At 37.1% G+C, this 26286-nt stretch overlaps 1 protein-coding gene across 2 annotated transcripts in view; it reads left to right on the top strand.

Moving 5' to 3' along the window:
• The first annotated feature begins 52 nt into the window (after positions 1-52).
• LOC139511833 (zinc phosphodiesterase ELAC protein 1-like) overlaps positions 53-26286 on the top strand; it is a 64044-nt gene continuing 37810 nt past the window's right edge. The window contains exons 1-4 of one of the 2 annotated variants that reach the window (XM_071298944.1): positions 53-138; positions 1923-2056; positions 2606-2721; positions 5230-5436. In XM_071298944.1, the coding sequence (XP_071155045.1) occupies positions 1972-2056; positions 2606-2721; positions 5230-5436 (408 nt within the window). In that variant the 5' untranslated portion in view covers positions 53-138; positions 1923-1971. Of the gene's footprint in view, positions 200-1922; positions 2057-2605; positions 2722-5229; positions 5437-26286 lie in introns of both variants that reach the window. The other variant, XM_071298942.1, reaches the window with a different exon arrangement.

Raw genomic sequence — 26286 nt, forward strand, 5'->3', positions numbered from 1 at the left:
ATTTATATATAATTCGTTTTTCTAAAAAAATATTTCGAACTAAAAAAGATATATCTGACTTCCAGAAATAAATTAGAAGGAGAATGGACGACGACTTCCAGTAATACTTTGATTCGTATCTCTCCCCTTACGTCACAGGTACTACTAGACGTTGTGCAACTACACAACACTTTGTTATTTCCCTTTTTACGTGACCACGGTAACTGTCTAACTAACAACAACTAACAACTAACAACTAACAAACTAACTAACTAAATTAGTAAATAACAATTAGCTAACTAACTAACAACTAACTACAAATGAACTAACTAACTAAATAACAATTAACTAACTAACATCTAACCCTCGAGATCTAACCCGAATAATCCAGTCGTAATATTCAGCAGATCTACAATGTCTACATTCACCTGGTGTGGAAGGGAATTGGACACAGAGAGGAATTGAATTATTCTAGTTAAATAACATCTAACTGTTACTGACATACTGACAAATACATGTTATCACTATTTGGAAATCTGTTCCGCTTGAACTTTTGATGTCATACATCAATCACTTTTCCATTGTAATGTCAGATATTTTCTATTTAATATGACGTCAAAATTTTAGGGGAACTTTTGTGATGTCAAATATTGGCGGCCGGACAAATAGCAATAACAATGAATAAGGTGTATATATATATTGTTTTCAGTATAAAATCCAGTACAAAAGTATCATCGCTGAAATACATGAAAACATAGAAAAATAAAATAAAAAAGGATACAGCAATTTTGTTATGTATAATAAACAATAGACATATTTACACTTGTATGCAAATTTGTCTGTCATTACGTTTAATCAAATAAGTCGAATTCCTGTAAAATTTGACATTCACAATTTACGTTACAATTAAACAGTGATTGTAGCTAGACATCAGAAGCTTATATGGATCAGATCTAAGGTCATGCAGAGACAAAATCCAGCTATATCCTAAAAGTGTAAATACATTTATAGACAAAATACCCACATCCATATTATGCAATTATTCCCACTGATGAATTTCTTATCATGATACATAAAAGTTTGTCTATACATGTATATATAAAAATAAATAAATGTAGTAAATACAAATCTCCATTTATTAATTGTCTTATATAATTGTTTCCAAGTTTAGATGTTTAGAGTTAACTCACCAATATGACCAATGAGAATTGAACTGATTAAGATTTTTTTTTTTAAAACATGATTAGCATTTTAACTAGTTCTCATGGCAAACATTTAGGTGATGTAGGATATAAACATCCCTAGGAAAAGTTGACCCTTAACCTATGTAACACACCTGTTTACAATACACATGATACAGTGGGACTGGCAATATCCCCATTACATTTGTATCCAAAATTGATGTCACATGATCATCTGTGACGTCACCTTAGCTTTAGTTATAGTAACAACATGAACAAGTAAACATCAAACTGGAAAGCTGATCTTTTTTATTTAGAGTCAGATAATCATTTTGATAATAAGATATCGTCTCCACCATTGTCCACAACAGGACACAATTTTGCCATATTTAACAATTTGAAAATATTCTTGACCTACAATGTATTTATACACATGAAAAGATGTGCAATTTGCTGGAAGCAATAAAAGCATGATACCGGTAGAAAAAAACCTGCATAAAATACTAGTTACCACATTGTACTATCAGACTATAGTACTTTTATTTGGTAATATTTTTTTTGTGTTCAAAAGTATTTATTTTCCTTTAGAAAACACAACTCACATATCTGTCAAGACTATAAGGGCAGAGGGGAGCTGTGCCCCTCTTTGTTTTGTCTTGCTTGATATATATTTAGATTTCTCGTAATTTACTCAGATATTGTGTTAAAGGGGAACATTCATATTAAATCATGTTGCTGATTTTGTTATTTCACTTAATATAGGAGATAATTGTGCGAAGGTATTGCTTTGTAAACTACTTATATAAGTACCATGAGCATGAAGGTGATATTTCTGGGAACAGCATCAGCCTATCCAACACCCGACAGAGGAGTTTCGTGTATAGGACTAAAAAATGGTTAGTACAAATATTTCTGTAAAATCAAGAGATTTGGTATATGATTTCCAAATGAGATAACTCACTCCACCAGAGTCAAAATAACATATTTAGCCTGTCAAATTATATGAGTTCGAGAACAATATTAAATTGAAAACACTTTAAATAGATTGTTAATGTTACTATACACAGTTGGTGCGGCATTATCATGGAAGTCTGAGACTTTTATATTCAACCAATAGTCATCATCACATGTACACATTTTGTTGATTATTCTGTCAATGTTTACCAAGGTTCTAATTTTCTACAGACCTTTTGTATAGGATTTTATGAAGAATAAGGCAAAACCGCGAAATAAAATATCCATGAAAATGCAAGTTTTCCTCAATCCATGAAAATTGGTACCCACGAAAAATAAATGAATCGACAGTAACCACTAAATCCAATATGACATCCATGAAAATAAGGGTATAAAAATTTGTACCCTCAAAAATAAAGGAATCACAAATAACGTTTAACACTTATTTCTATGCTGTAAACTCCTATATCCAGGCAGATTGTATTTTTCAGAGGACTGGGTATGGTTGTTTGATTGTGGTGAGGGGTCACAAACACAGGTCATGAAGAGTGAGATAAAACCAGGAAAGATCAGCAAAATATTTATAACCCATCTCCATGGTGATCATGTAGGTATCATTATAAGTCACTGGTAGTTATGTAATATTATACAATTATTGTCATCATATGGCCCACAAACAAAAATGTGTACTAGTTCAGTGAGAATGGACGTCATTATAAACTCCAAAACATATAAATGAACTAAGATTTAAAATAATACAAGACTAACAAAGGCCAGAGGCTTTTGACCTGGGAGAGACGCAAAAATGTGGCGTAGTTAATCATGTTTTGTCCGATCTGAACCCCCTTTACATCTAGACAATGTAAATTAAACAAACACACAGTGAAACTCAGTTGAAAAGAAGTCTGAGTCTTATGGTAGAATAGGTAACAAAAGAAACTAAGCAAATTGACAATGATACATAAATTAACAAAGGACTACTAGCAGTTACTAACATGATCTAACATGCCAGCCCGTCTAATAAACTGATTGAAACATTATGTCTTCATCATATGAAAATCAAGCACAATCCCTCCTGTTAGGGGTTTAATTAAGAAATAATTCATGGAAGCCATAGATTTGTTGGAAATTTACACACGGCCCAGGCCATGTGTAAATTTACAACAAATCTATGGCTTCCATGAATTATTTCGATTCTAATAGGACAAATACGATCATTAAAAAACTGAAGCGATGATGGGTATACCATGTGTGTGGCTGTTCTATTATACCCACTGTACGATAAATGTAAAACAAATCTAATAAACTGCATGAATGATTTCTTAACTAACCGCTAGAAAAAAATGTGATTACTTTTTTTACTTCTCAGTAAACCCAACATTTGCAATTTTAGATTTGCATTTTTTATCGTAAGCTACCGTCAAATTCACTGTTGACATGTTGTAACCAAGGAGCCCCCATGTTAATTTGCTGAAATCAGTAAATGTGCGAATATTACAATAGAACAGAAAACAAGCAACACCTTCCTCAATACTTTATTTTAATGCAATTGTATCCGATTTTAGAAGGTAAACGCAATAGAAAAACCTTCAGCTTTGACGTTTTCATTCGTATGACGTCATGTTTTGAAATAACGTTAATGCACAAAAATCATTACTGGAATTTCGCAGAATTTTAATTTGTTTTGTTTTTGTCCATTTTTCCGTTCTCTAATGTGTAAATTCTTTTTGTTACGCATCAGAATCAGAATAAATGTTCTGTAGGGTTTTATTCAATTGTAATTGTTAACACAGTGAAATCCACAACCGTTTACACATAGGTTACGATACATGTGGATTTACGTGGGAGGCATATTTAAACAGCCATTTGTGTACATCTTGGAGTCTGCGCTAAGTATAGATATATCGAGAATTTTATCACGGTGTTGTTTACAAAGCGAAAGAAGAACGTCATATTAGAATATCATATCATCATAAAATATTCGAAAAGAACATATTAACCCATATCATGCCAACAACTAGTTTTAGAATAAATGTGTTTATTTCAAAGACCCTATGAGTGAATCAATATACATGTAAATACCAAAATATGCCATCTTCAATGACCTGACAACAGTATCCTAACTATATTCTATCTGAATAAGTCTGTTTTAAGGTTTGGTTACCCTTTGATGTGTATGTTGACATTTTTGTGCTTTGAAAAGACTATTACAATAAAAGATTGGATGTAAAATACCTGAACATATAAAATGTCTGCAACACCATCTAAAAATAGATAATTAACAAAAGGAAATGAAAAATCATCTCTTTTAACATAACTTTTGGTATAAAGTGTCCCATTAAAGATATATTTATGAAGATACAGGAAAGCGAAGTGTTCATTGTTAGTATAAGCTTCATTTAGTCAGTTCTGAAGGATAAATCTCTTTAGTGTACATACTGATGTCATCATTATTGAGAGCCAATATATCAGTCCAAATATCTGAAAGTGTTATTACATTTTTGTATTATTAGCATAAACATTTTATTCAAGGTGCACACTGTATAACCTATGTACATCATGTAGCACTAGGTTATTTAAAAGTGTGCACAACTTTTTTGAGGTTATTTCAAACAGACAGAACAATATTTATTCCAGTCATTCCTTATATAAATATAACTCTAAATTCCATTTTTAAGGTGTAAATTATTGAAAAAACGTTGGTGACAAAATTATGTCTATGAGCTGATAGACAAAAGATTTTCAGGCAATTATAATGCATGTTACATCCAAAATTGAATTATAAAAAAGTTATTTTGAACCTAATTGCATTTGTAGTATTGATATATACAAGTTTCCATGGATAGAGTGTACCATTCATCTTTTATCTACCATTCTACAGAACTATACTGCGGGCTATTTGTTAGATTTCAATTTTAATGGTTAAATTTGTGGGTGTGGCTAAATCATGAATTTTAATTTTCAACGAAGTACACAATTTCTATATTTTAGTATACCAATTTTATACATTTAATGAAAAAATCCTAGAAAAAACAAGTTTTTCTCAATTCACAAAATGTGGTATCATTGAAAACAAATGAATCCACATTTCTATAAATTTAAAATTATTTTGCAGTGTTACGGTTTACCAGGGTTAATGTGCACCATCAGTCAGAATAACCAAAGAAGTGAACCAGTGGAAATATATGGTCCTGAAGGTCTCAGAAAGTTTTTACGAACATCCTTATCATTGTCACAATCACAACTAGGATTTGATTATATAGTTCATGAACTGAAAATGATACCAGAACAATATGTGTTTGAAACCAGTGGAGCAATATTGGTAAGGTATAGTAGAACTTTTTAAAAAGTGTTGAGAGTCTGGATTGTGTGTCGCCCATTTCTGTATTCTCTAATTCTTAGGTCCCATTTATGGGCATTATGCTTTCTAGTCTATACGTCTGTTTGTCCTTTCGTTCATCGATCTGTCCTGCTTCAGGTTTAAGTTTTTGGTCAAGTTGGTTTTTGATGAATTTGAAGTCCAATCAACTTGAACTTTTGTACACATGTTCCCTATAATACAATCTTTCTAATTTCAATAAAAAATTAGAGTCTTGACCCCAATTTCCACGTCCACTGAACATAGAAAATGATAGTGCTAGTGGGGCATCCATGTACTATGGACACATTCTTGTTTATGTCTATTTTAATTTTTTATACTTTTTATTTTTGCACTCCATTATTCTCTATTCTTATTTTTTATGCATGGACCCACCATATAGTGGTCAAGGCAATATAGTTTTGTCCTAATCCATCATTCCACCGGTTTTTTTGGTCATTATGTCATTATGTCATTTTGACATTATGTCATTCCTCAAAAAACAGTTATGCAGACTTTTCCTGGACACCTTCCCATATTGAGTTGAATTTTAGTATGTGAGTCTACTATGATGACTTTTGATTTTTAAATGTGAAAAAAGTTACCATTAATTAACATTTCTTTATCAAATTATCACTCCATAAAATGACTTCTATCTTTTTTGTCAGGTTATTTGACACACTTAATATTATTATATTTTTCTCCATTCAATATTTTTTGGCCCATTTTTCTGTCGTTTTGTCCCAGTGTTCTCCCCAGGCTCTTTTAGAACTGCGGTAAATAAGCACTGTGCTATTAGGCAGACCACAGCAGTATCCATTCAAATATCAATGTTCAAATTTCCAGTGTTTATCTGAACAGTTTTGGTTATGTGATTGACTGGTTGATTTGTTTATACCTCTAAAAGAGTAAAATATCAGAGGGGACCATGCAGTCAAGTGAAAGAACAAAATGGCGTCATTGGCAGATCTTAAGTTTTTCACTTTCAAGAATTTAAAGATGCAGAAACTCTATGAAAGCCATGGATAGTGCTCAATAAATTATTCCAAAAGTATTTGAGCAATGTTTTACAGTTCAATGACTGAGCGGTCTTGTCCATTTTCTGAATCATCTGGGATTATTTCATTACTATTCAATGTCTACAACTAAACTGTTGAATAGTCTTTGCCCTTATTGACAGATTTGAACAGCCTCAGTCAAAACATAAAACCTCATCATTACAATTAGATTTATGGCTAAGATTAGGGTTATGATTATGTCTAGGGTTAGGGTTAGGGTTAGGGTTAGGGTTTATGTTAATGTTAGGGTTGGTATTATGTTAGGTTTAGGGTTAAGATGAGAATAACAAATATGATTGAAATTGAATGAGGGCTTCAAAAGGGCTTTGGATAATGAATTGGAACTTTTGAACAGCCAACAGTTACACAATTTAGAATTTAGAAATAGAATTAAAAATGATTAAGGGCTGTTATAAGGTTTGTCTCCGGATACTTAATTGACACATTCGAACAGTTTTAATAAAACACAAGCACTCGCCATTACAATTAAGGTTTAGGGCTAGGGTTAGGGTTAGGATTAGGGTTAAGATTAAATTGCCTAAGGAGACTTAGGGTTGGGGCTAGGGTTACAGAAGGGTTTAGATCAGATTTACAAAGAGGATTAAATTTAATGATGGGTAAAATAGGGTTTTCCTTTACATAATGAATTGAAACTTTCGAATGGCCTAAGACCAAACATAAACACTGAGCTTTACAATTAGGGTTATGGCTAGGGTTAGTGTTAGTGTTAAGGTTAAAGTTACGATGAGCTTTAGAAATAGGATTTTAATTGATTAAGGGCTACATTAGCCTAATAGGCTTTGCCTTAGGATACCTTTTTGACATATTTACACAGCTGTATCCACTATAGATAAGTATGTGTAAACTAACACAGCTGTAATCAAAACAAAAACACTCAGCGTTACAATTAGAGTTTAGGCTAAGATGAAATTTACAAAGAAGTTTAAAATTTAATGTTGAATACAATAGGATTTGCTTTAAGGTAAGGATGTAACGCTTTTGAACAGCGTCAATCAAAACACAAACACTGATCATTACAATTAGGGTTATTGCTAGGGTCAGGGTTAAGATGAGATTTACAAATAGGATTGAAATTGAATAAGGGATTTAATAGTGTTTGCCTCATTATATTTAATTGACACATTCGAACAGCCTTAATCAAAACACAAACACTCAACATTACAATAAGGGTTATGACTAGGGATAGGCCTAGAGTTAGGATAAAAACTAGATTTGCAAATAAAATTGAATTGAACAAGGGCTACATAATGGTTTGCTAAAGGATAGTAAATTTGAAAATTCAAACAGTCTCAGTCAAAACTAGGGCTTGGGCTAGGGTTAGGGCTAAGATGAGATTTACAAATAGGATTAAAATTGAATAAGGACAACGGTAGGGTTTGCTTGCCTAAGGATACTTAAATGATATATTTGAACAGCCTTAGTCAAAACACAAACACTCAGCATTACAATTAGGGTTAGGGTTAAGAAGAAATTTAGAAATAGGATTAAAATTTATTAAGGGATGTAAATAGGGTTTGCCTCAGGATACTTGATTGACACATTCAAACAGCCTTAGTCAAAACACAAACACTCAGCATTACAATTAGGGTTAAGGCTAGGGTTAGGGTTAGGGTTTAGATGAAATTAAAAAATAGGATAAATCTGAATAAGGGCTGCAAAAGAATTTGCCTAAGGATACTTAATTGACACATTGGAACAGCCTTCGTCAAAATAAAAACACTCAGCATTAGGGTTAGGGTTAGGGTTAAGATGAAATTTAGAAATATAATTTAAATTCATTAAGGGCTGGAATAGGTTTTGCCTAAGGATATTAAATTGAAACATTCGAAAGTCCTTAGTTAAAACACAAACACTCAGCATTACAATTAGGGTTAGGGCTAGGCTTAAGGTTAGGATAAGATAAAATTAACAAATAGGATTAAAATTGATTAAAGGCTGGAATAGGGTTTGCCTAAGGATACCGAATTAACACATTCGAAAGCCCTTAGTTAAATTTCAAACACTCATCATTACAATTAGGGTTAAGGCTAGGGTTAGGGTTAGGGTTAGGGTTAAGATGAAATTTAGAACTAGGATTAAAATTGATTAAGGGCTGGAATATGGTTCGCCTAAGAATACCAAATTGACACATTGGAAAGGCCTGAGGCAAAACACAAACACTAAGCATTACAATTAGGGTTAGGGCTAGGGTTAGGATTAAGATGAAATTAAGAAATAAGATTAAAATAGATTAGGGCTGGAATAGGGTTCGGCTAAGGATACCGAATTGACACATTCGAAAGGCCTGAGTCAAAACACAAACACTCAGCATTACAATTAGGGTTAGGGCTAGGGTTAGTGTTAGGGTTTAGATGAAATTTAGAAATGGGATTAAAATTGATTAAGGGCTGGAATAATGTTTGCCTAAGGATACCGCATTGACACATTCGAAAGGCCTGAGTCAGTCAAAATACAAAAACTCAGCTTAACAATTAGAGTTAGGGCCAAGGTTAGGGTTAGGTATAGGGTTCAGATGAAATTTAGAAATAGGATAAAAATTGATTAAGGGCTGGAATATGGTTCGCCTAAGGATACCGAATTGACACATTCGAAAGGCCTGAGTCAAAATGCAAAAACTCAGCATTGCAATAGAGGTAGGACTATGGTTAGGGTTAGGGTTAAGATGAAATTTAGAAATAGGATTAAAATTGATTAAGGGCTGGAATAGGGTTCGCCTAAGGATACCGAATTGACACATTCGAAAGGCCTGAGTCAAAACAGAAACACTCAGCATTACAATTAGGGTTAGGGCTAGGGTTAGGGTCAAGATGAAATTTAGAAATAGGATTAAAATTGATTAAGGGCTGGAATAGGGTTCGCCTAAGGATACCGAATCGACACATTCGAAAGGCCTGAGTCAAAGCACAAACACTCAGCATTGCAATTAGGGTTAGGGCTAGGGTTAGGATTAGGGTTAAGATGAAATTTAGAAATAGGATCAAAATTGATGAAGGGCTGGAATAGGGTTCGCCTAAAGATACCGAATTGACACATTCGAAAGACCTGAGTCAAAACGCAAACACTCAGCATTGCAATTAGGGTTAGGGCTAGGGTTAGGGTTAGGGTTAAGATGAAATTTAGAAATAGGATTAAAATTGATTAAGGGCTGGTATAGGGTTCGCCTCAGGATACCGAATTGACACATTCGAAAGGCCTGAGTCAAAACACAAACACTCAGCATTGCAATTAGGATTAGGGCTAGGGTTATGGTTAGGGTTAAAATGAAATTTAGAAATAGGATCAAAATTGATTAATGGCTGGAATAGGGTTCGCCTAAAGATACCGAATTGACACATACGAAAGACCTGAGTCAAAAGACAAACACTCAGCATTACAATTAGGGTTAGGGCTAGGGTTAGGGTTAGGGTTAGGATGAAATTTAGAAATAGGATCAAAATTGATGAAGGGCTGGAATAGGGTTCGCCTAAAGATACCGAATTGACACATTCGAAAGACCTGAGTCAAAACGCAAACATTCAGCATTGCAATTAGGGTTAGGGCTAGGGTTAGGGTTAGGGTTAAGATGAAATTTAGAAATAGGATTAAAATTGATTAAGGGCTGGTATAGGGTTCGCCTCAGGATACCGAATTGACACATTCGAAAGGCCTGAGTCAAAACACAAACACTCAGCATTGCAATTAGGGTTAGGGCTAGGGTTAGGATTAGGGTTAAGATGAAATTTAGAAATAGGATCAAAATTGATGAAGGGCTGGAATAGGGTTCGCCTAAAGATACCGAGTTGACACAATCGAAAGACCTGAGTCTAAACGCAAACACTCAGCATTACAATTAGGGTTAGGGCTAGGGTTAGGGTTAGGGTTAAGATGAAATTTAGAAACAGGATTAAAATTGATTAAGGACTGGAATAGGGTTCGGCTAAGGATACCAAATTGACACATTCGAAAGACCTGAGTCAAAACACAAACACTCAGCATTACAGTTAGGGTTAGGGTTAGGGTTAGGATTAGGGTTCAGATAAAATTTAGAAACAGGATTAAGATTGATTAAGGGCTGGAATAGGATTCGCCTAAGGATACCGAATTGACACATTCGAAAGACCCGAGTCAAAACACAAACACTCAGCATTACAATTAGGGCTAGGGCTAGGGTTAGGGTTAGGGTTAGGGTTAAGATGAAATTTAGAAATAGGATTAAAATTGATTAAGGGCTGGAATAGGGTTCGCCTAAGGATATCGAATTGACACATTCGAATGGCCTGAGTCAAAACACAAACACTCAGCATTGCAATTAGGGTTAGGGCTAGGGTTAGGGTTAGGGTTAAGATGAAATTTAGAAATAGCATCAAAATTAATGAAGGGCTGGAATAGGGTTCGCCTAAAGATACCGAATTGACACAGTCGAAAGACCTGAGTCAAAACACAAACACTCAGCATTACAATTAGGGTTAGAGCTAGGGTTAGGGTTAGGGTTAGGGTTAGGGTTAAGATGAAATTTAGAAATAGGATTAAAATTGATTAAGGGCTGGAATAGGGTTCGCCTCAGGATACCGAATTGACACATCCGAAAGGCCTGAGTCAAAACACAAACACTCAGCATTGCAATTAGGGTTAGGGCTAGGGTTAGGGTTAGGGTTAAGATGAAATTTAGAAATAGGATCAAAATTGATGAAGGGCTGGAATAGGGTTCGGCTAAGGATACCGAATTGACACATTCGAAAGGCCTGAGTCAAAACACAAACACTCAGCATTATAATTAGGGTTAGGGTTAGGGTTAGGGTTAAGATGAAATTTAGAAATAGGATTAAAATTGATTAAGGGCTGGAATAGGGTTCGCCTAAGGATACCGAATTGACAAATTTGAAAGACCTGAGTCAAAACACAAACACTCAGCATTACAATTAGGGTTAGGGCTAGGGTTAGGGTTAGGGTTAGGGTTAGGGTTAAGATGAAATTTAGAAATAGGATCAAAATTGATTAAGGGCTGGAATAGGGTTCGCCTCAAGAGACCGAATTGACACATTCGAAAGACCTGAGTCAAAAGACAAACACTCAGCATTACAATTAGGGTTAGGGCTAGGGTTAGGGTTAGGGTTAGGGTTAAGATGAAATTTAGAAATTGGATTAAAATTGATTAAGGGCTGGAATAGGGTTCACCTCAGGATACCGAATTGACACATCCGAAAGGCCTGAGTCAAAACACAAACACTCAGCATTACAATTAGGGTTAGGGCTAGGGTTAGGGTTAGGGTTAGGGTTAGGGTTAGGGTTAAGATGAAATTTAGAAATTGAATTAAAATTGATTAAGGGCTTGAATAGGGTTCGCCTAAGGATACCGAATTGACACATTCAAAAGGCCTGAGTCAAAACACAAACACTCAGCATTGCAATTAGGGTTAGGGCTAGGGTTAGGGTTAGGGTTAAGATGAAATTTAGAAATAGGATCAAAATTGATGAAGGGCTGGAATAGGGTTCGCCTAAAGATACAGAATTGACACATTCGAAAGGCCTGAGTCAAAACACAAACACTCAGCATTGCAATTAGGGTTAGGGTTAGGGTTAGGGTTAGGGTTAAGATGAAATTTAGAAATAGGATTAAAATTGATTAAGGGCTGGAATAGGGTTTGCCTAAGGATACCGAATTGACACATTCGAAAGACCTGAGTCAAAACACAAACACTCAGCATTACAATTAGGGTTAGGGATAGGGTTAGGGTTAGGGTTAGGGTTAAGATGAAATTTAGAAATAGGATTAAAATTGATTAAGGGCTGGAATAGGGTTCGCCTCAGGATACCGAATTGACACATTCGAAAGGCCGGAGTCAAAACACAAACACTCAGCATTGCAATTAGGATTAGGGCTAGGGTTAGGGTTAGGGTTAAGATGAAATTTAGAAATAGGATCAAAATTGATTAAGGGCTGGAATAGGGTTCGCCTCAAGAGACCGAATTGACACATTCGAAAGACCTGAGTCAAAAGACAAACACTCAGCATTACAATTAGGGTTAGGGCTAGGGTTAGGGTTAGGGTTAGGGTTAAGATGAAATTGGATTAAAATTGATTAAGGGCTGGAATAGGGTTCGGCTAAGGATACCGAATTGACACATTCGAAAGGCCTGAGTCAAAACACAAACACTCAGCATTACAATTAGGGTTAGGATTAGGGTTAAGATAAAATTTAGAAACAGGATTAAGATTGATTAAGGGCTGGAATAGGGTTCGCCTAAGGATACCGAATTGACACATTCAAAAGGCCTGAGTCAAAACACAAACACTCAGCATTGCAATTAGGGTTAGGGTTAGGGTTAGGGTTAGGGTTAAGATGAAATTTAGAAATAGGATTAAAATTGATTAAGGGCTGGAATAGGGTTTGCCTAAGGATACCGAATTGACACATTCGAAAGACCTGAGTCAAAACACAAACACTCAGCATTACAATTAGGGTTAGGGATAGGGTTAGGGTTAGGGTTAAGATGAAATTTAAAATAGGATTAAAATTGATTAAGTGCTGGAATAGGGTTCGCCTAAGGATACCGAATTGACACATTCGAAAGGCCTGAGTCAAAACACAAACACTCAGCATTGCAATTAGGGTTAGGGCTAGGGTTAGGGTTAGGGTTAACATGAAATTTAGAAATAGGATCAAAGTTGATGAAGGGCTGATATAGGGTTCGCCTAAAGATACCGAATTGACACAGTCGAAAGACTTGAGTCAAAACACAAACACTCAGCATTACAATTAGGGTTAGAGCTAGGGTTAGGGTTAGGGTTAGGGTTAAGATGAAATTTAGAAATAGGATTAAAATTGATTAAGGGCTGGAATAGGGTTCGCCTAAGGATACCGAATTGACACATTCGAAAGACCTGAGTCAAAACACAAACACTCAGCATTACAATTAGGGTTAGGGATAGGGTTAGGGTTAGGGTTAAGATGAAATTTAGAAATAGAGTTTAAATTGATTAAGGGCTGGAATAGGATTTGCCTAAGGATACCGAATTGACACATTCGAAAGGCCTGAGTTAAAACACAAACACTCAGCATTACAATTAGGGTTAGGGTTTAGGTTAGGGTTAGGGTTAAGATGAAATTTAGAAATAGGATCAAAATTGATGAAGGGCTGGAATAGGGTTCGCCTAAAGATACCGAATTGACACAGTCGAAAGACCTGAATCAAAACACAAACACTCAGCATTACAATTAGGGTTAGAGCTAGGGTTAGGGTTAGGGTTAAGATGAAATTTAGAAATAGAGTTTAAATTGATTAAGGGCTGGAATAGGATTCGCCTAAGGATACCGAATTGACACATTCGAAAGGCCTGAGTCAAAACACAAACACTCAGCATTGCAATTAGGGTTAGGGTTAGGGCTAGGGTTAGGGTTAGGGTTAAGATGAAATTTAGAAATAGGATCAAAATTGATGAAGGGCTGGAATAGGGTTCGCCTAAAGATACCGAATTGACACAGTCGAAAGACCTGAGTCAAAACACAAACACTCAGCATTACAATTAGGGTTAGAGCTAGGGTTAGGGTTAAGGTTAGGGTTAGGGTTAAGATGAAATTTAGAAATAGGATTAAAATTGATTAAGGGCTGGAATAGGGTTCGCCTCAGGATACCGAATTGACACATCCGAAAGGCCTGAGTCAAAACACAAACACTCAGCATTGCAATTAGGATTAGGGCTAGGGTTAGGGTTAGGGTTAAGATGAAATTTAGAAATAGGATCAAAATTGATTAAGGGCTGGAATAGGGTTCGCATAAAGAGACCGAATTGACACATTCGAAAGACCTGAGTCAAAAGACAAACACTCAGCATTACAATTAGGGTTAGGGCTAGGGTTAGGGTTAGGGTTAGGGTTAGGGTTAAGATGAAATTTAGAAATTGGATTAAAATTGATTAAGGGCTGGAATAGGGTTCGCCTAATGATACCGAATTGACACATTCAAAAGGCCTGAGTCAAAACGCAAACACTCAGCATTGCAATTAGGGTTAGGGCCAGGGTTAGGGTTAAGGTTAAGATGAAATTTAGAAATAGGATCAAAATTGATGAAGGGCTGGAATAGGGTTCGCCTAAAGATACCGAATTGACACATTCGAAAGGCCTGAGTCAAAACACAAACACTCAGCATTGCAATTAGGGTTAGGGCTAGGGTTAGGAATAGGGTTAAGATGAAATGTAGAAATAGGATTAAAATTGATTAAGGGCTGGAATAGGGTTCGCCTAAGGATACCGAATTGACACATTCGAAAGACCTGAGTCAAAACAAACACTCAGCATTACAATTAGGGTTAGGGATAGGGTTAGGGTTGGGGTTAGGGTTAAGATGAAATTGAGAAATAGAGTTAAAATTGATTAAGGGCTGGAATAGGATTCGCCTAAGGATACCGAATTGACACATTCGAAAGGCCTGAGTTAAAACACAAACACTCAGCATTACAATTAGGGTAAGGGTTAGGGTTAGGGTTAAGATGAAATTGAGAAATAGGATTAAAATTGATTAAGGGCTGGAATAGGGTTCGACTAAGGATACCGAATTGACACATTCGAAAGGCCTGAGTCAAAACACAAACACTCAGCATTGCAATTAGGGTTAGGGCTAGGGTTAGGGTTAGGGTTAAGATGAAATTTAGAAATAGGATCAAAATTGATGAAGGGCTGGAATAGGGTTCGCCTAAGAATACCGAATTGACACATTCGAAAGGCCTCAGTCAAAACACAAACACTCAGCATTGCAATTAGGGTTAGGGCTAGGGTCAGGGTTAGGGTTAAGATGAAATTTAGAAATAGGATTAAAATTGATTAAGGGCTGGAATAGGGTTCGCCTAAGGATACCGAATTGACACATTCGAAAGACCTGAGTCAAAACAAACACTCAGCATTACAATTAGGGTTAGGGATAGGGTTAGGGTTAGGGTTAAGATGAAATTTAGAAATAGAGTTTAAATTGATTAAGGGCTGGAATAGGATTCGCCTAAGGATACCGAATTGACACATTCGAAAGGCCTGAGTCAAAACACAAACACTCAGCATTGCAATTAGGGTTAGGGCTAGGGTTAGGGTTAGGGTTAAGATGAAATTTAGGATCAAAATTGATGAAGGGCTGGAATAGGGTTCGCCTAAAGATACCGAATTGACACAGTCGAAAGACCTGAGTCAAAACACAAACACTCGGCATTACAATTAGGGTTAGAGCTAGGGTTAGGGTTAGGGTTAAGATGAAATTTAGAAATAGGATTAAAATTGATTAAGGGCTGGAATAGGGTTCGCCTCAGGATACCGAATTGACACATCCGAAAGGCCTGAGTCAAAACACAAACACTCAGCATTGCAATTAGGATTAGGGCTAGGGTTAGGGTTAAGATGAAATTTAGAAATAGGATCAAAATTGATTAAGGGCTGGAATAGGGTTGGCCTAAAGAGACCGAATTGACACATTCGAAAGACCTGAGTCAAAAGACAAACACTCAGCATTACAGTTAGGGTTAGGGCTAGGGTTAGGGTTAGGGTTAGGGTTAAGATGAAATTTAGAAATTGGATTAAAATTGATTAAGGGCTGGAATAGGGTTCGGCTAAGGATACCGAATTGACACATTCGAAAGACCTGAGTCAAAACACAAACACTCAGCATTACATATAGGGTTAGGTTAGGGTTAGGATTAGGGTTAAGATAAAATTTAGAAACAGGATTGAGATTGATTAAGGGCTGGAATAGGGTTCGCCTAAGGATACCGAATTGACACATTCGAAAGACCTGAGTCAAAACACAAACACTCAGCATTACAATTAGGGTTAGGGCTAGGGTTAGGGTTAGGGTTAGGGTTAAGATGAAATTTAGAAATAGGATTAAAATTGATTAAGGGCTGGAATAGGGTTCGCCTAAGGATACCGAATTGACACATTCGAAAGGCCTGAGTCAAAACACAAACACTCAGCATTGCAATTAGGGTTAGGGCTAGGGTTAGGGTTAGGGTTAAGATGAAATTTAGAAATAGGATCAAAATTGATGAAGGGCTGGAATAGGGTTCGCCTAAAGATACCGAATTGACACAGTCGAAAGACCTGAGTCAAAACACAAACACGCAGCATTACAATTAGGGTTAGAGCTAGGGTTAGGGTTAGGGTTAGGGTTAGGGTTAAGATGAAATTTAGAAATAGGATTAAAATTGATTAAGGGCTGGAATAGGGTTCGCCTCAGGATACCGAATTGACACATTCGAAAGGCCTGAGTCAAAACACAAACACTCAGCATTACAATTAGTGTTAGGGTTAGGGTTAGGATTAGGGTTAAGATAAAATTTAGAAACAGGATTAAGATTGATTAAGGGCTGGAATAGGGTTCGCCTAAGGATACCGAATTGACACATTCAAAAGGCCTGAGTCAAAACACAAACACTCAGCATTGCAATTAGGGTTAGGGCTAGGGTTAGGGTTAGGGTTAAGATAAAATTTAGAAATAGGATCAAAATTGATGAAGGGCTGGAATAGGGTTCGCCTAAAGATACCGAATTGACACATTCGAAAGGCCTGAGTCAAAACACAAACACTCAGCATTGCAATTATGGTTAGGGCTAGGGTTAGGGTTAGGGTTAAGATGAAATTTAGAAATAGGATTAAAATTGATTAAGGGCTGGAATAGGGTTCGCCTAAGGATACCGAAGTGACACATTCGAAAGACCTGAGTCAAAACACAAACACTCAACATTACAATTAGGGTTAGGGATAGGGTTAGGGTTAGGGTTAAGATGAAATTTAGAAATAGAGTTTAAATTGATTAAGGGCTGGAATAGGATTTGCCTAAGGACACCGAATTGACACATTCGAAAGGCCTGAGTTAAAACACAAACACTCAGCATTACAATTAGGGTTAGGGCTAGGGTTAGTGTTAGGGTTAGGGTTATGATGAAATTTAGAAATAGGATTAAAATTGATTAAGGGCTGGAATAGGGTTCGCCTCAGGATACCGAATTGACACATTCGAAAGGCCTGAGTCAAAACACAAACACTCAGCATTGCAATTAGGATCAGGACTAGGGTTAGGGTTAGGGTTAAGATGAAATTTAGAAATAGGATCAAAATTGATGAAGGGCTGGAATAGAGTTCGCCTAAAGAGACCGAATTGACACATTCGAAAGACCTGAGTCAAGAGACAAACACTCAGCATTACAATTAAGGTTAGGGCTAGGGTTAGGGTTAGGGTTAGGGTTAAGATGAAATTTAGAAATAGGATTAAAATTGATTAAGGGCTGGAATAGGGTTCGGCTAAGGATACCGAATTGACACATTCGAAAGGCCTGAGTCAACACACAAACACTCAGCATTACAATTAGGGTTCGGATTAGGGTTAGGGTTAAGATAAAATTTAGAAACAGAATTAAAATTGATTAAGGGCTGGAATAGGGTTCGCCTAAGGATACCGAATTGACACATTCGAAAGGCCTGAGTCAAAACACAAACACTCAGCATTGCAATTAGAGTTAGGGCAAGGGTTAGGGTTAGGGTTAAGATGAAATTTAGAAATAGGATCAAAATTGATGAAGGGCTGGAATAGGGTTCGCCTAAAGATACCGAATTGACACATTCGAAAGACCTGAGTCAAAAGACAAACACTCAGCATTACAATTAGGGTTAGGGCTAGGGCTAGGGTTAGGGCTAGGGCTAGGGTTAGGGTTAGGGTTAGGGTTAAGATGAAATTTGGAAATAGGATTAAAATTGATTAAGGGCTGGAATAGGGTTCGCCTAAGGATACCGAATTGACACATTCGAAAGGCTTGAGTCAAAACACAAACACTCAGCATTGCAATTAGGGTTAGGGCAAGGGTTAGGGTTAGGGTTAAGATGAAATTTAGAAATAGGATCAAAATTGATGAAGGGCTGGAATAGGGTTCGCCTAAAGATACCGAATTGACACATTCGAAAGACCTGAGTCAAAAGACAAACACTCAGCATTACAATTAGGGTTAGGGCTAGGGTTAGGGTTAGGGTTAGGGTTAGGGTTAAGATGAAATTTAAAAATAGGATTAAAATTGATTAAGGGCTGGAATAGGGTTTGCCTTAAGATACCGAATTGACACATTCGAAAGGCCTGAGTTAAAACACAAACACTCAGCATTACAATTAGGGTTAGGGTTAAGATGAAATTTAGAAATAGGATTAAAATTGATTAAGGGCTGGAATAGGGTTCGCCTAAGGATACCGAATTGACACATTCGAAAGGCCTGAGTCAAAATACAAAACACCAAGCATTGCAATTAGGGTTAGGGCTAGGGTTAGGGTTAAGATGAAATTTAGAAATAGGATCAAAATTGATGAAGGGCTGGAATAGGGTTCGCCTAAAGATACCGAATTGACACAGTCGAAAGACCTGAGTCAAAACACAAACACTCAGCATTACAATTAGGGTTTGGGCTAGGGTTAGGGTTAGGGTTAGGGTTAAGATGAAATTTAGAAATAGGATTAAAATTGATTAAGGGCTTAGGAATAGGGTTCGCCTCAGGATACCGAATTGACACATCCGAAAGGCCTGAGTCAAAACACAAACACTCAGCATTGCAATTAGGATTAGGGCTAGGGTTAGCGTTAGGGTTAAGATGAAATTTAGAAATCGGATCAAAATTGATTAAGGGCTGGAATAGGGTTCGCCTAAAGAGACCGAATTGACACATTCGAAAGACCTGAGTCAAAAGACAAACACTCAGCATTACAGTTAGGGTTAGGGCTAGGGTTAGGGTTAGGGTTAGGGTTAGGGTTAGGGTTAGGGTTAAGATGAAATTTAGAAATTGGATTAAAATTGATTAAGGGCTGGAATAGGGTTCGGTTAAGGATACCGAATTGACACATTCGAAAGACCTGAGTCAAAAGACAAACACTCAGCATTACAATTAGGGTTAGGGTAGGGTTAGGATTAGGGTTAAGATAAAATTTAGAAACAGGATTAAGATTGATTAAGGGCTGGAATAGGGTTCGCCTAAGGATACCGAATTGACACATTCGAAAGACCTGAGTCAAAACACAAACACTCAGCATTACAATTAGGGTTAGGGATAGGGTTAGGGTTAGGGTTAGGGTTAAGATGAAATTTAGAAATAGAGTTTAAATTCATTAGGGCTGGAATAGGATTGGCCTAAGGACACCGAATTGACACATTGGAAAGGCCTGAATTAAAACACAAACACTCAGCATTACAATTAGGGTTAGGGCTAGGGTTAGGGTTAGGGTTAAGATGAAATTTAGAAATAGGATCAAAATTGATGAAGGGCTGGAATAGGGTTCGTCTAAAGATACCGAATTGACACATTCGAAAGACCTGAGTCAAAAGACAAACACTCAGCATTACAATTAGGGTTAGGGCTAGGGTTAGGGTTAGGGTTAGGGTTAAGATGAAATTTAGAAATAGGATTAAAATTGATTAAGGGCTGGAATAGGGTTCGCCTCAGGATACCGAATTGACACATTCGAAAGGCCTGAGTCAAAACACAAACACTCAGCATTGCAATTAGGTTTAGGGCTAGGGCTAGGGTTAGGGTTAAGATGAAATTTAGAAATAGGATCAAAATTGATGAAGGGCTGGAATAGGGTTCGCCTAAAGATACCGAATTGACACAGTCGAAAGACCTGAGTCAAAACACAAACACTCAGCATTGCAATTAGGATTAGGGCTAGGGTTAGCGTTAGGGTTAAGATGAAATTTAGAAATAGGATCAAAATTGATTAAGGGCTGGAATAGGGTTCGCCTAAAGAGACCGAATTGACACATTCGAAAGACCTGAGTCAAAAGACAAACACTCAGCATTACAGTTAGGGTTAGGGCTAGGGTTAGGGTTAGGGTTAGGGTTAGGGTTAGGGTTAGGGTTAAGATGAAATTTAGAAATTGGATTAAAATTGATTAAGGGCTGGAATAGGGTTCGGTTAAGGATACCGAATTGACACATTCGAAAGACCTGAGTCAAAAGACAAACACTCAGCATTACAATTAGGGTTAGGGTAGGGTTAGGATTAGGGTTAAGATAAAATTTAGAAACAGGATTAAGATTGATTAAGGGCTGGAATAGGGTTCGCCTAAGGATACCGAATTGACACATTCGAAAGACCTGAGTCAAAACACAAACACTCAGCATTACAATTAGGGTTAGGGATAGGGTTAGGGTTAGGGTTAGGGTTAAGATGAAATTTAGAAATAGAGTTTAAATTCATTAGGGCTGGAATAGGATTGGCCTAAGGACACCGAATTGACACATTCGAAAGGCCTGAATTAAAACACAAACACTCAGCATTACAATTAGGGTTAGGGCTAGGGTTAGGGTTAGGGTTAAGATGAAATTTAGAAATAGGATCAAAATTGATGAAGGGCTGGAATAGGGTTCGTCTAAAGATACCGAATTGACACATTCGAAAGACCTGAGTCAAAAGACAAACACTCAGCATTACAATTAGGGTTAGGGCTAGGGTTAGTGTTAGGGTTAGGGTTAAGATGAAATTTAGAAATAGGATTAAAATTGATTAAGGGCTGGAATAGGGTTCGCCTCAGGATACCGAATTGACACATTCGAAAGGCCTGAGTCAAAACACAAACACTCAGCATTGCAATTAGGTTTAGGGCTAGGGTTAGGGTTAGGGTTAAGATGAAATTTAGAAATAGGATCAAAATTGATTAATGGCTGGAATAGAGTTCGCCTAAAGAGACCGAATTGACACATTCGAAAGGCCTGAGTCAAAACACAAACACTCAGCATTGCCATTAGGATTAGGGCTAGGGTTAGGGTTAGGGTTAAGATGAAATTTAGAAATAGGATCAAAATTGATTAAGGGCTGGAATAGGGTTCGCCTAAAGAGACCGAATTGACACATTCGAAAGACCTGAGTCAAAAGACAAACACTCAGCATTACAATTAGGGTTAGGGCTAGGGTTAGGGTTAGGGTTAGGGTTAGGGTTAAGATGAAATTTAGAAATTGGATTAAAATTGATTAAGGGCTGGAATAGGGTTCGGCTAAGGATACCGAATTGACACATTCGAAAGGCCTGAGTCAAAACACAAACACTCAGCATTACAATTAGTGTTAGGGTTAGGGTTAGGATTAGGGTTAAGATAAAATTTAGAAACAGGATTAAGATTGATTAAGGGCTGGAATAGGGTTCGCCTAAGGATACCGAATTGACACATTCAAAAGGCCTGAGTCAAAACACAAACACTCAGCATTACAATTAGGGTTAGGGCTAGGGTTAGGGTTAGGGTTAGGGTTAAGATGAAATTTAGAAATAGGATTAAAATTGATTAAGTGCTGGAATAGGGTTCGCCTAAGGATACCGAATTGACACATTCGAAAGGCCTGAGTCAAAACACAAACACTCAGCATTGCAATTAGGGTTAGGGCTAGGGTTAGGGTTAGGGTTAAGATGAAATTTAGAAATAGGATCAAAATTGATGAAGGGCTGGAATAGGGTTCGCCTAAAGATACCGAATTGACACAGTCGAAAGACCTGAGTCAAAACACAAACACTCAGCATTACAATTAGGGTTAGAGCTAGGGTTAGGGTTAGGGTTAGGGTTAAGATGAAATTTAGAAATAGGATTAAAATTGATTAAGGGCTGGAATAGGGTTCGCCTAAGGATACCGAATTGACACATTCGAAAGGCCTGAGTCAAAACACAAACACTCAGCATTACAATTAGGGTTAGGGTTAGGGTTAGGGTTAAGATAAAATTTAGAAACAGGATTAAAATTGATTAAGGGCTGGAATAGGGTTCGCCTAAGGATACCGAATTGACACATCCGAAAGGCCTGAGTCAAAACACAAACACTCAGCATTGCAATTAGGATTAGGGCTAGGGTTAGGGTTAGGGTTAAGATGAAATTTAGAAATAGGATCAAAATTGATGAAAAGCTGGAATAGGGTTCGTCTAAAGATACCGAATTGACACATTCGAAAGACCTGAGTCAAAAGACAAACACTCAGCATTACAATTAGGGTTAGGGCTAGGGTTAGGGTTAGGGTTAAGATGAAATTTAGAAATAGGATTAAAATTGATTAAGGGCTGGAATAGGGTTCGCCTAAGGATACCGAATTGACACATTCAAAAGGCCTGAGTCAAAACACAAACACTCAGCATTACAATTAGGGTTAGGGCTAGGGTTAGGGTTAGGGTTAAGATGAAATTTAGAAATAGGATCAAAATTGATGAAGGGCTGGAATAGGGTTCGCCTAAAGATACCGAATTGACACATTCGAAAGGCCTGAGTCAAAACACAAACACTCAGCATTGCAATTATGGTTAGGGCTAGGGTTAGGGTTAGGGTTAAGACGAAATTTAGAAATAGGATTAAAATTGATTAAGGGCTGGAATAGGGTTCGCCTAAGGATACCGAAGTGACACATTCGAAAGACCTGAGTCAAAACACAAACACTCAGCATTACAATTAGGGTTAGGGCTAGGGTTAGGGTTAGGGTTAAGATGAAATTTAGAAATAGAGTTTAAATTGATTAAGGGCTGGAATAGGATTCGCCTAAGGACACCGAATTGACACATTCGAAAGGCCTGAGTTAAAACACAAACACTCACATTACAATTAGGGTTAGGGCTAGGGTTAGGGTTAGGGTTAGGGTTAAGATGAAATTTAGAAATAGGATTAAAATTGATTAAGTGCTGGAATAGGGTTCGCCTAAGGATACCGAATTGACACATTCGAAAGGCCTGAGTCAAAACACAAACACTCAACATTACAATTAGGGTTAGGGATAGGGTTAGGGTTAGGGTTAGGGTTAAGATGAAATTTAGAAATAGAGTTTAAATTGATTAAGGGCTGGAATAGGATTCGCCTAAGGACACCGAATTGACACATTCGAAAGGCCTGAGTTAAAACACAAACACTCAGCATTACAATTAGGGTTAGGGCTAGGGTTAGTGTTAGGGTTAAGATGAAATTTAGAAATAGGATCAAAATTGATGAAGGGCTGGAATAGGGTTCGCCTAAAGATACCGAATTGACACAGTCGAAAGACCTGAGTCAAAACACAAACACTCAGCATTACAATTAGGGTTAGGGATAGGGTTAGGGTTAGAAATTTAGAAATAGAGTTTAAATTCATTAGGGCTGGAATAGGATTGGCCTAAGGACACCGAATTGACACATTCGAAAGGCCTGAATTAAAACACAAACACTCAGCATTACAATTAGGGTTAGGGCTAGGGTTAGGGTTAGGGTTAAGATGAAATTTAGAAATAGGATCAAAATTGATGAAGGGCTGGAATAGGGTTCGTCTAAAGATACCGAATTGACACATTCGAAAGACCTGAGTCAAAAGACAAACACTCAGCATTACAATTAGGGTTAGGGCTAGGGTTAGTGTTAGGGTTAGGGTTAAGATGAAATTTAGAAATAGGATTAAAATTGATTAAGGGCTGGAATAGGGTTCGCCTCAGGATACCGAATTGACACATTCGAAAGGCCTGAGTCAAAACACAAACACTCAGCATTGCAATTAGGTTTAGGGCTAGGGTTAGGGTTAGGGTTAAGATGAAATTTAGAAATAGGATCAAAATTGATTAATGGCTGGAATAGAGTTCGCCTAAAGAGACCGAATTGACACATTCGAAAGGCCTGAGTCAAAACACAAACACTCAGCATTGCCATTAGGATTAGGGCTAGGGTTAGGGTTAGGGTTAAGATGAAATTTAGAAATAGGATCAAAATTGATTAAGGGCTGGAATAGGGTTCGCCTAAAGAGACCGAATTGACACATTCGAAAGACCTGAGTCAAAAGACAAACACTCAGCATTACAATTAGGGTTAGGGCTAGGGTTAGGGTTAGGGTTAGGGTTAGGGTTAAGATGAAATTTAGAAATTGGATTAAAATTGATTAAGGGCTGGAATAGGGTTCGGCTAAGGATACCGAATTGACACATTCGAAAGGCCTGAGTCAAAACACAAACACTCAGCATTACAATTAGTGTTAGGGTTAGGGTTAGGATTAGGGTTAAGATAAAATTTAGAAACAGGATTAAGATTGATTAAGGGCTGGAATAGGGTTCGCCTAAGGATACCGAATTGACACATTCAAAAGGCCTGAGTCAAAACACAAACACTCAGCATTACAATTAGGGTTAGGGCTAGGGTTAGGGTTAGGGTTAGGGTTAAGATGAAATTTAGAAATAGGATTAAAATTGATTAAGTGCTGGAATAGGGTTCGCCTAAGGATACCGAATTGACACATTCGAAAGGCCTGAGTCAAAACACAAACACTCAGCATTGCAATTAGGGTTAGGGCTAGGGTTAGGGTTAGGGTTAAGATGAAATTTAGAAATAGGATCAAAATTGATGAAGGGCTGGAATAGGGTTCGCCTAAAGATACCGAATTGACACAGTCGAAAGACCTGAGTCAAAACACAAACACTCAGCATTACAATTAGGGTTAGAGCTAGGGTTAGGGTTAGGGTTAGGGTTAAGATGAAATTTAGAAATAGGATTAAAATTGATTAAGGGCTGGAATAGGGTTCGCCTAAGGATACCGAATTGACACATTCGAAAGGCCTGAGTCAAAACACAAACACTCAGCATTACAATTAGGGTTAGGGTTAGGGTTAGGGTTAAGATAAAATTTAGAAACAGGATTAAAATTGATTAAGGGCTGGAATAGGGTTCGCCTAAGGATACCGAATTGACACATCCGAAAGGCCTGAGTCAAAACACAAACACTCAGCATTGCAATTAGGATTAGGGCTAGGGTTAGGGTTAGGGTTAAGATGAAATTTAGAAATAGGATCAAAATTGATGAAAAGCTGGAATAGGGTTCGTCTAAAGATACCGAATTGACACATTCGAAAGACCTGAGTCAAAAGACAAACACTCAGCATTACAATTAGGGTTAGGGCTAGGGTTAGGGTTAGGGTTAAGATGAAATTTAGAAATAGGATTAAAATTGATTAAGGGCTGGAATAGGGTTCGCCTAAGGATACCGAATTGACACATTCAAAAGGCCTGAGTCAAAACACAAACACTCAGCATTACAATTAGGGTTAGGGCTAGGGTTAGGGTTAGGGTTAAGATGAAATTTAGAAATAGGATCAAAATTGATGAAGGGCTGGAATAGGGTTCGCCTAAAGATACCGAATTGACACATTCGAAAGGCCTGAGTCAAAACACAAACACTCAGCATTGCAATTATGGTTAGGGCTAGGGTTAGGGTTAGGGTTAAGATGAAATTTAGAAATAGGATTAAAATTGATTAAGGGCTGGAATAGGGTTCGCCTAAGGATACCGAAGTGACACATTCGAAAGACCTGAGTCAAAACACAAACACTCAGCATTACAATTAGGGTTAGGGCTAGGGTTAGGGTTAGGGTTAAGATGAAATTTAGAAATAGAGTTTAAATTGATTAAGGGCTGGAATAGGATTCGCCTAAGGACACCGAATTGACACATTCGAAAGGCCTGAGTTAAAACACAAACACTCACATTACAATTAGGGTTAGGGCTAGGGTTAGGGTTAGGGTTAGGGTTAAGATGAAATTTAGAAATAGGATTAAAATTGATTAAGTGCTGGAATAGGGTTCGCCTAAGGATACCGAATTGACACATTCGAAAGGCCTGAGTCAAAACACAAACACTCAACATTACAATTAGGGTTAGGGATAGGGTTAGGGTTAGGGTTAGGGTTAAGATGAAATTTAGAAATAGAGTTTAAATTGATTAAGGGCTGGAATAGGATTCGCCTAAGGACACCGAATTGACACATTCGAAAG

This window comes from Mytilus edulis, chromosome 2 (assembly GCF_963676685.1).
Source record: "Mytilus edulis chromosome 2, xbMytEdul2.2, whole genome shotgun sequence".
Lineage (NCBI taxonomy): Eukaryota > Metazoa > Mollusca > Bivalvia > Mytilida > Mytilidae > Mytilus > Mytilus edulis.